Raw genomic sequence first — 11,396 nt, forward strand, 5'->3', positions numbered from 1 at the left:
GAGCACCAGGATCAATGGACTGAAACAGGACCACAGGCGCCACGTACCGGCGGACAGGTGAAGACAACCCCTCCCTGCTGCTCACGCGGTGTGGTCGTTCTACACCAGACCAACATGAGGCACCACCACTGACTGAGCCGCGGGCAGGGCTTCACTTGGGGTCACAGGCCGCGTACGGAGACAGACAAGGGAGGAGGAAGCAGACGGGGCCAAGTAAGCATCCCAGATAAACAAGTGCAAAAAGGCAGGAAAAGTCATTCGTCTCTGAGCCGTGACACAAATAACATATAGCGGGTTAACGACAAATTCTACCACGTTTTATAAATAAATAAATCTGAGCAAAGAAATAGAATATCCACAGCCCTGTGTCAAATATATTTGTGTACTGAGTTAGAATTAGGTCTTTTCGATTCAGAATCATAAACGGTATGAAGCAAAGCCAACCATTTCAAGGATCTGGACATCCACCAGTAAACGAAAGCACTCTGCTTTCAGCTCCTGCTGCAGCAATGACAGAACTTCAGGAATGCAGCTAAATGGAACGTCAGCTGCTCACAGGAGTCCGTTCCCTGGAGAGGGCCCCGCTGCCGGCCGCGGCTGTGGGGCGCTAAGACGCAGCAGCGAACAAATCAGACCAGGCCCTGCCCTCGCAGAGCTTCCCGTCCAGCGGGCGGGAAAGCTGAGCCGACAAACGGGTGGAGGAGAGCATGCTGGGAGCGGGCGGACCGAGAGAAGCGGAGACGGGCACAGAGCGCTCAGAGGAGACCCCGTCTGAGTGGCGCCCAAGGCGGGTGCGGGACGCGTCGCGTGGGGAGAAACCGTCCGCACAGAGGGGCCGTGAGCGCAGGGGCGCCGAGGGGACGGCTTTCAAGGTCAGCTCCACAGTCACAACCGCGATGAACGCAAAGGAAGCAGTACCTGGTCTCTGGATCAAGGGAATCCACAAGTTTTTTATCAGCTAATAATTTTTGCAGACTTTGATATAATTCCACATTTGTGTTCAACCTAGAAAAATTACAAATAAAAAAAATTAAATGATTTTCTAGTACCTTCCTTTTTTTGCTGTACGTGAAGAGAATGGTGTCAAGTTCTAGCATCCACATGGCCAGAGGCCAAAGGTTCGGGGTATTGTTTTGTTTCCTCCTTTGGACCAGAAATGGCGTAAGTGCAGTTAGTAAGGGACGGGAAGTGTGTCAGTACTAAGTGCCCCGGAAAGTAAAAGCACAAACTTAGAGCCACAGTCCACAGCTGCGGACAGACGAGCAGAGCAGACAGGACGTGACCCCGCTTCCAGTGAGAACCAGCCGCGTCAGCAACACGCCAAGGACCCCCGGTTTCTCTAACAGGAGCGGAGCCGGGACGGGAGCGGAGGAACAGACGCAAAGACCTGCGGTCCTGACCGGGCGCTGGGCCTGGGCTGCCTCGGCTCGCCCGACGGAGTGGCGGGTCCACACCAGGGACAGCTCGAGGGCACGGGCTTCGGAGCCACACCCTGCAGCCACACGGGCCCCGGCTACTGCGCCCTTGGTCCGAAAGGGTCAGACCCTTGGTGGCCCCCAGGGTTCAGCGAGACACTGGGCACAGCCCCCACTCCCAGAGGCGGCGGCTACTGTCCGCGGCTGCACTCGGGCCGGCCCGCCCAGCACCGCCCGCGGCACCACAGCTCCTGGGTCCCTCTCCCGAGAGCACGAGAGGCCCGGCGCCCTCAGGGCCGCACAGTGCGGGCCGGCGCTCCTGCCCCGGGGAAGGACAAGGGCTGAGCGCCGCCCGCCAGCTCCACTCAGGGGCTCGCGGGTGGTCAGGTTCCTCGGGCAGCTCACAATCAAACCCCTGCAGGTTCATACGAACCGAGGGGACTCTTAACCTGAGGGACCAAGGCAGCCCCACCGGCCTAGAAACGCTCAGCAGGGGGGCAGCCTGGGCCTCAGCCCCAGGAACCGGAAGAAGGTCAGCAAGGCCGGACGCCTCCTCTGGCTGCTCGGCCCCCGGCCGCCCACGTCCAAGGGCAGCCGTTCCGAGGTGGCCAGCTGGACCCACGTCCGAGGTTTGAGCAGATCTCCCATGTCGTGTCCTACGCTGTAGGACTCTGAGATAAAGTCTGTATTTTTGTCTATATTTGGCATTAATTCTAAACAAATACATCCAGTTTTATACTTGCTTTTCTACCACTGGAAAGTTGGTCAATTCTACTCGGGCCTGGAAGGCATCCTATTCAAAGCTGCCCTGGGCAGTTAGAGTGCAGCTCAGGCTACGGGAGAGAAGGAGCCACCGCTGAGGAGGGCGGAGGGCAAGGCTCTGGGTTCTGTCCGGTGATGACGGCCAGGTCCCTCGGCAGCACCCACCCCCCACCGGGGGCGCTGGGCCCGTCCCAGCAAAGAACTGAGCTGCGCTCCACGGCCAAGGGGCGACCGCGGGCCGAGCCTCCGACACCACTTCTCTACGACCGAGGCGCCCGCTGCCCTCCCGCGGAACCAGGAGCCCAGGTCCGCCGACGCGGCACGCGGGCCCCGGGCAGGGGCCCGGCGCTCTCGCTCACCTCCCTAGCAGCCCTCGGCTCCAGCACCTTCAGCACGCTGGGGTCTGGAGTTTGCAGGGACCAGCTTACCCGTTCAAGGAGCCGAATTTCACACACACCACCCCCAAAAGGGCAAACGCTGCTGGGGGGACCGGCCAGCAGCAGCCGTACACCCCACGCGAGCCCCGGGGGACGGAGGGGCCTCCACTGGGCTGGGAGACACAGGTCCTGAGGTCTTTCCAACCGAGGGGCCGGGCGCCGGCACTGGCTGACCGCCCCCCCCCACCCCATCCTGGTGGGCGCCCTGCCCCCTCCCCGTTACTCTGACCAGCATGCTTACATTTATTCCGAATCCCTTTCAAGTGACCGGCTTCACCCCAGCCTGCGCCTGCCGCAGCTCCCAGACTGCCTTTACGATGTGACCAGACGCCCCCAATCCCAGCCCCAAGAGGACCGCAAGGCCACCGAGCAGAGGAGACCACGCTGACCTCTCGCCCTGAGGCCACAGGTCCAGGGCGACAGCGATTCCACCGCACGGCCATTTGCTTGCGCTGCCCCCGAGACGCCCAAGGATCCCTTCAACGAGGAGAACAGAGACCCCGGGCGTCCGCCGCGCGCCCCCCAGCACCACAAGCACTTTGCATTTACCGTCTCGTCCTCCTCCCAGCAGCCCTGAGATGCAGATCCCTCCACCAGCCCCCTGACCAGTGAGGAAACCGAGGGACAGCAGACAGGGAGGCGGCCGCGGGCTCCCCCCGCGCCGGGCAGCCCTGCGGCTCACACACCAACCCCACGCCCGCCCCATCCCCACCGGCGGGGCGAGCCCTGCAGACAGACGACCTGGGGCACAGACCCGGGGGCCCCCGCGGCCCAGCACGGTCCGGAAGGAGGGGCAGACGTACGTCTCCACCATGGCGCCAATGCTCCGACAAGCTTCCTCCGCGGCGTCTCTGAATGCTGCCTCGGGGTGAGCGATTTTCACAAAATCAGCCTAATGGAGGGGAGACAAAAGAAAAAGGGCGTTTGATGGGAAGCTTGCTTCCAGGGTCTGAGGGCGAAAATGAAAACCTGAGCTTTAAAATGTGCCATTTGCCTTGACCCAGCGTCTCCATTACTGGAACCTTCCTAAACCGGGGGGAGAAGCAGCTTCTTCCAGAACATTCATTAATTCTGTTATTCCCGGGAACCAAGTCCGTTTCATTTCCAAATACATTCCAAAATACCCTTACTGACTTTATTTTAGAGAAGTCTCCCTCCTGCAAATGTAAAAACCAAGTGAATTCTTCCTACTCCTATCATTCAAAAGAGCAGACTCTCGCTTCAGATAATCTGGAGCTTTCTACCTAAGTGTTCCCACCTGGCTCCATGGAACATCGCTTGGAGGCGCTCCTGCTTAACACTCACACCTGGTGTCCTCTCAAGGCTGAGCTAGCTGCACTCCAGCCTTTGCGCAGAGAACAAAGACTCTGCCTTTCAGTAAACAGGAATCCCCAGCTGCCGCCCGCCTGGCACAGGACTAGAGCTGCTATACTGACCTGAGAATTTAACTAAGCCAGAATCCCTTTCTAAATTTTTTTTAATGAAATCTCATAAAACTAGATTTTAGTTTTCATGTTAACTGCAGTACACTGCAAAAGAGAAATGCAGGGAAACTACAAAATACTGCATATTTTCTTCATTCTCATGAAGACAACAGGTACGGCTATAACGTGAAATAAAATCACCACAAAGTAAAATGTCCTAATTTTATTATCAAATAGTTTTTAATGTAGAAACATATAAATCCATAGTTTGATACAACATTTGACGTTAACAGTAGAACAACATCTGCACTAAGGCACCTGAAAAGTGAGCGGTGTAAACTTTAAAAGACGCTATATCAATTACTCATCTGCATGCTGCACAATTTACAATCAATATTAAAATTCAAAACACCAGCATATGTTTTAAACCTCGTTCGTGATAGCGGTGAGGAAAATAATACAGTTCCACGGGGACTGCATTAAGAAAGAAAAAGAAAACAAAATGACCAGTTTATAAAACTCATGCCTTATATGGTATAGATCTCATTAGCCGGTAAAATCTTAAAAATTCAAAAAAGGAAGAAGATTCTTTGAGCTTTTTGACCCAAAGATTTACATGTATAAATCACATCCTCGTCTTTTTGAATGAGACATTATCAAACTTCATAAACATAAAAAACTTCAAGAATAGGGCAAGCTATGGGGCAGAGAAGTTAAAATCTTTTCGTGAAGAGCAGAAGTAGCAAAGTGGAAAAAATGCTGGAACACTGGCTAATTAAGACAGAGGCTAAGACAACCGACACCCAGTAAGTTCTGCGATTTCCGACGGCAAAAGCCAGTACTCGATTACAAGTAAGTGAAATTCGCTGACCAGCGCCTTCCTTTCAGATTTCAGTGGCACCGTTAAGCAGAGACGGTTCAAAACCTCTTTTCTGACAGACGTGTCCCACATCCCCCAACGAGACGAGCCCTCGCTGGACACATCCCGGAGGGACAGAACCCAAGCCCAGAAAAGACAAGAGCTGACTGCCGGAGCCCGCCCGCAGCACAGCTCGCTTCGCCCTCGGCAAAGCCCTTCGGGATGGAGACGCGCGGATCTCTTTACAGCCGGGAAACTCGCAGCACGGAGTCTAGGACGGCGGCCGGGCTACCGGCTCCGTGCAGATGCTGAGAGCGAGGAGGCTCTCGAAGAAGGAAACCACAGACGGGGAGCTGCCACTCTGGTGAGGAAAGTCAGCCTCAAACGGTAAATATGATTCCACTTACCTGACACTTAAGAAAAGACAAACTACGGGGATGGAGAAGAGATCAGAGGCTGCCAGAGGGGAGAGGTGAGGTGGGTGCGCCGCACAGGGAGCGTTCCGGGGGTGACGGAAGAGTTACGCATCCTGACCGTGGGCTGGCGACGTGCACAGCGTCCACGTTCACGGACCTGCACCACCCCTGAGAAGAAGTCGATTTTACCGCATAATCATGCCGAGAATAAACGCTTTCTCACAGGACGGGGAGGCGAGCTTCCGGCCACTCCAGGTAAGGTTCCATCCGGCCCGGGCGGCAGCAGCCCTGGACGCGTGGAGAGCGAGCGAGGCCTCTGCGGCCCGGCTGCCCGGACGCGAAGCCCAGCTCCGCCACTCACGGGCCGGGGGACCTAACCTCTTAGTGCCTTTCTTGCCTCGTCGTCCACAGGTGGAGACATGCCCAGAAGGTTTAATCAGTCAATCCAGGTGAAGCTCTTACCTGGGTCCGGTGCCGACAAGAGCTACGAAACAGCCAGCACCAGAACCTAAGCGCCGCGAGGTCGGAGTCTGTGTCGGCCTCACGCGTGACCGCACGCCGAGTGCCCGGCCAGGGAGGGGCTGCGCGTGCAATGAACGTGAAGACAGAGCTGTACACGCAGGAGCAGGCGTGACCACGACTGGGGGCTGGCACGCCACTACGGTGTCGCTGCACCCTGGGCTGAGGGAAGCCTGCCTGCACCTCGGCCGTGGGCGTCTCAGCTGGCGGAGAGACCCGCGGGCGCTTCCATCTCAACTTCAAAATGTGGGGAAAAGACGCCTTTGACACCATCGGTTTGATGTCAAAACCTTATTTTTGATCAGAAAAGACATTCCTGAAAAGGCTTATAAAAACTAAGATTAATTCTATTGTAAAGGTACAGATAAATGTTCTACTAGAATTTCGGTAGACATTTTTATAAACGAAGAACCTCTGTCACATGAAGACTCTTTGCCATGTGCGTAATCACTCCTCCCTTACATATTACGTATCTCTTTTATTACATATCCATGTTAAGGTGCGAGTACTAAACCTCACCTTTCCGATACATTCTCCCCATTCAAGAGCACACCTCGCTGTCACAGATCACACCCAAGAGCTCTCAAACAGTTCAGACATTCGCAACTTTACAGCCCGCTACTGAACCCCACACAGATGGTCTGCGGCCCACGCCCGGCGGCTTACCAAGTCGGCCACCCTGCACAAGGAGTCCGAGAGCTCGTCGAAGAGGAGCACGGTCTGCGGCCCGGGCGGCGCGGCGCGCACGCGGCCCACCAGCTGCTCCGCCTGCCGCAAGGCCTTCTCCTGGGCGACACGGAACCCTTCCGGGGCGCTGAGCTCGGGAACGCCAAACAGGCCCTGCAACCCAAAGAACAGTTTCCACTGATAACTGAAAACATGACCTGGGGGTATTCAATACAGATACTTTTGTCAGAAAGAAAATCTCAGTTCTCGTCGATATTTCACATCATGGTGACACCTGTCATCACAGCTATCACTTTCACGTTCCCCATGACATTCCACATAGGACCCTAAAAATGTTTAAGAATGTAATTTTTCTTCATTTTTTAAAATGCATTTATTTACTTTTGGCTGCGTTGGGTCTTCGTTTCTGCGCGAGGGCTTTCTCTAGTTGCAGCGAGCGGGGGCCACTGTTCATCGAGGTGCGCGGGCCTCTCACTATCGCGGCCTCTCTTGTGGCGGAGCACAGGCTCCGGACGCGCAGGCTCAGGAGCTGTGGCTCACGGGCCCAGTTGCTCCGCGGCATGTGGGATCTTCCCGGGCCAGGGCTCGAACCCGTGTCCCCTGCATTGGCAGGCACATTCTCAACCACTGCGCCACCAGGGAAGCCCCCAATTTTTAATTATTTTATAAAAAACAAAAATAGAATGATATGGGCTCAAACTCCAGCGCTGTCACCACCACAGAACCTAACTCACAAAGTGGCAAGGATTAAATGATACACGTTTTTTAAAAACATTTTTTTTTTTTTTTTTTTTGCGGTATGCGGGCCTCTCACTGTTGTGGCCTCTCCCGTTGCGGAGCACAGGCTCCGGACGCGCAGGCCTAGCGGCCATGGCTCACGGGCTTAGTTGCTCCGCGGCATGTGGGATCTTCCCGGACCAGGGCACGAACCCGTGTCCCCTGCATCGGCAGGCGGACTCTCAACCACTGCGCCACCAGGGAAGCCCTAAAAACATTTTAACAGTGCCTTCCACACAGAAAGCATTTCACAGATGTCAGCTGTAACCACTATCAGCTGTGTTACCCTGGTCGAGTTCTCTCCCCTCCTCGGCCTAATTTCTTCATCGGGCATCAAGGGATGACAATATGTGCTGTTTCTCACAGCACGGACAGAGGAACAAGGTTAGTAAGTCCTCAAGACCCTTCCCGGCACTGAGTGAGGTCCAGGGCACAGCATCAAGCACTCCACAAACTATGAAATAGGGACGGTGAGTTGATTACTGAGTACATATATATTTTAGAAAGATTTAATAAACATGCTAAACCAAGTCACAGGCGGAAAGCTGGCAGCAAATTTTATACCTTGCAAAAGCATTTCAACACCTTGATAAAGATAAAAATCACCAATCTAATTGGAAGGAAGGACCACCTTCTTGTACTGGTTCAATCGCACTTGTTATGACGCCCAGGAAGGCAGACAAAAAACCACAAACACTTACTTCACATCGACAGCATGCCAAAAGTGTACCGTGTACTTTACAGAGGTTCTCTCATGTAAAGCACACAATCCTAGAGCACAAACTATCAATCTCCTTTTTACAGATAAGGTAGCACTTTCAGAGGTTAAACAAACATGTCTGTGGCCACCAGCAAACAGTGGGACAGCGGCAGCCTGAACTTGCTCCAAACATCCCTGAAGCCCACATGTTCCCCACGCTCGTGGACTGCAACTGCCATTGGAAAGTCTTGTCTCTGCAGAAGGGCAGCTCTGAGGACTAGGAACCCCGGTCTTCGCCATTTTAACCAGCTGCCTAGCGCAGGGCCTAACACAGGCAGGAACTCAGGAAGGAGGCACATTCACAGGGCCAGACCGCTGTGTAGACAGCTTTGTATCAAGAGATGCTTAACATGTCAGCTGCGGAAAATACCAAGAGGGGAAGCTTTCAGGCCTGACAAGGCCCACTGTTTCTGCAAGAAGGAATGCACGAAGCTGTTAACTTCTTTTCAAAATATATTAATGAGTTGGAGAGAATAAAGACAGGCAGCGGCAGAGCAGAATTAGGACCAAAAATGTATTTGGTTTTTACAATGATTTAATGTGATTCAATTACAGACTTTATTTTCACTTCTCAGCACACCTCCCCACACTCCTCTGGGAATTTTAAATCACAGCCTACCAAGTTGTGGTGATACTAGAAAACTACCTAAGCCTTTGGCTTTCTTTTTTTTAATCAAAAACCAATTCACGTATTTGAAAATCTGATATCAGCACCTAAAATTATGATGTACAAAAGAAAAATTAATAAAGCTAAAATTAGATCTATTTCATCCACCCATAACCAAGCTTACCCCTCTCGTCTTTTTGCTCAGTACCCACAGGTCGAGCTCGTTCTCACACCAATTATGTCAGTATCAACGTTATTTACCCCATGGAAGTTGGTGTAGCAAATTTCATCCAAAAATAATTTTAAAACAACGAAATTTGGGAGTTAAATAAGAAAAACTCACATTATTAGGCTCACTGTAATTATATCCCAGACTCTTCTTTCCAAGAAAAGCAACAGTAGAAATAACGAAAAAATTAAAAAGGCAAAAAAAAAAGTAACAGTGCAAAGTGAGCAAAATCCATAAATGCAAAGTAAAGCAGGCACAGGTAAATCCCTTCCAAGCTTTCCTTCCTTTCACCTTTAATTTAGTCATTCATTCAGTAATGAGTTTCAGGAGGTGGGCGGTGGAGGAGGGAAGGACTGGGAGTTTGGGGTTAGCAGATGCAAACTATTATATACAGGATGAATAAACAACAAGGTCCTACTGTAGAGCACAGGGAACTATATTCAATATCCTGGACTAAACCATAATGGAAAAGAATACGAAAAAGGATGTATATGTGTATAACTGAGTCACTTCGCTGTTCAGCAGAAATTAACACAACACTGTAAATCAACTCGACTTCAATAAAATAAATTTTTAAAAAGAAAAAAATAATGAGTGTCTACTGAATGCCAGACGCCGAGCGGGCCGCGTGGATACACAAACAACTAGGAACAACACATAAGTCAGTGATTTTCTGCGGGAAAAATCTACGTGATGGGCTGCACCGCCTTAGAGGACAGCAGACTCTTCTCCAACTCGGTGTTTTAAAGGAAAAGAAACAACGCCGAAAAGCTTGGGAAAATATTAATGACGTCACTTCAGGCATCAATGGAAAGACTAATTACACTAATTGACAGAAGCGGGTCCTGGTATCAAGACACCGACGCCGCAGGTGAGCTCACCGCGCGGCCCGCGCCTCACCGGGGCCGCGTCTGAGCTTCAGAGCTGGGAGTTCGGGGGACGCGCGCTCAGGACCACTGCACCTGGGGCCCTCGCTGGGCAGGTGCTGGACCCGAACCTGGTGGCGCCCCGCCCCCCGACACCTGCCCCTCAGAGCGGGGGCCGCCCGCAAGGTCATCCCGGGCAAACGACACCTCCCTCCCGCGCCGCCCGGACCCCGACGACCCCGCCCGGGTCCCGCGGGCCGCTCACCCTGCGCTCGCCGAACAGGTCCAGGCGGCGGCCCTGGGGCTGGACGTTGAAGGCGGCGCCCACCGGGGACCAGCTGGTGCTGACCCACCGGACCCGGAGCCAGGTCCCGAGGCCGCCCAGCCGCCGGGCGCACAGCATCGCGCCGCTGCAGGAGCGCCGCGCCGCGAGGGCGCACGAAAGCGGACTCCAGAAACTAGCCCGCAGCCCCGCCGCAGAGCGCGCCGCGTCTCCACGGCAGCGCCCGCCTACCACGTGACCCCGCACTTCCGGGAAGGGCACTAGGCCGCGGGACCAGCGCACGTTGGCGTCCCCAGGGCCAGAGCGTCTCCTGCTGCTTTCCCGGGCCGCCGCGTCTAGCGCCCCCGCGCGCCTGGAGGGGGAACCGCAGGAAGCCCCGCCATCCCACGTGGCCGGCCGGGTGGCAGGGTCTGCACGGGGCCGAGCCTCGCACCCGCTGCCGGGAACACGCGTGGGCGGCGGGCCGACCGCTGCCCGGCACCCTGAACCGAGACCCGTCGGCCTCCGCTCCAGGAGGGTGCGAGACGCAAGGCACTGCGGCCGCACGTCCCAGCCCTGCAGCCAGAGCTGTCGGTGGACCTCCATCCATCGAGTGTAAACTCGCAGTGATCGATAATATAATCGACAACGCAGCTTGTTGCGGGGGTGGAATCTGCAAGCTGCAGTCACCGACGGAGGGAGTACGGGGGCGGGAGGGCAGCGGCGGAGAGCGTGAGGGGTGGGGCCGGGGGGCGCCCTCCCGGTGTCCGCGAGTGGAGGCTGTGCAGCGCTCGGAGCATCCACTGGGCGGCCCGTGAGGATGACCCTGTTGGAGGACAGCGCGGAGGCTGGCGTGGGCGGGCCGGGAGCCCGCTGCTGGGGCCTCGGCTTCGGGCGGAACCGGACGCCCCTGATCCAGTCCCCCAGCGCCCTGCGCGCAGGGCGTTGCATGCCGTGCCGAAGGATGCTGCGTGTCCCTGTACCAAGAACCAGCGCCGACGGAACCTTGTATCTCACCTGAATGCGTGGGCCTGAGGTAGAGTCTGCTCCTGGGAACACCCGTTAGGTGTGAGCAGCCCCGGAACCTTCTCTGAAGTTCCAGAGAGCCAGAAGCGAGGGCCAACTGGGCCGGGCTTCTAACCCGCCCCTTTCCGTCCTCACGACAATTTACTGTTAAATGGAGTTTGTTTTCAGAGTGGCCTGGTGGGGAGAAAAAGCCCCAGTGATAAAAAGATAGAGAACAATGAAAATTTAGTAAAGGCAAGTGCCAGGGTGCGCTTACACAAGTCTCTACAGCTTAACTAGAAATTCTGCATTTGTTTGTGTACATACGGTAAGTCGTGATTTCATCTTCTGCTGACTTTTTCATCAGAGAT

General features: G+C 54.6%; 1 protein-coding gene across 1 annotated transcript in view; it reads right to left on the reverse strand.

Moving 5' to 3' along the window:
- Positions 1-10,295, reverse strand: part of MIPEP (mitochondrial intermediate peptidase) — a 131,156-nt gene extending 120,861 nt beyond the window's left edge. The window contains exons 1-4 of the mRNA XM_059041995.2: positions 10,024-10,295; positions 6,499-6,672; positions 3,418-3,506; positions 919-1,005 (exon numbers count right to left, since the gene is read on the reverse strand). Of these exons, the coding sequence (XP_058897978.1) occupies positions 919-1,005; positions 3,418-3,506; positions 6,499-6,672; positions 10,024-10,161 (488 nt within the window). The 5' untranslated portion in view covers positions 10,162-10,295. The remainder of the gene's footprint in view (positions 1-918; positions 1,006-3,417; positions 3,507-6,498; positions 6,673-10,023) is intronic.
- Positions 10,296-11,396: the final 1,101 nt, after the last annotated feature.

This window comes from Kogia breviceps, chromosome 16, assembly GCF_026419965.1.
Source record: "Kogia breviceps isolate mKogBre1 chromosome 16, mKogBre1 haplotype 1, whole genome shotgun sequence".
NCBI lineage: Eukaryota > Metazoa > Chordata > Mammalia > Artiodactyla > Physeteridae > Kogia > Kogia breviceps.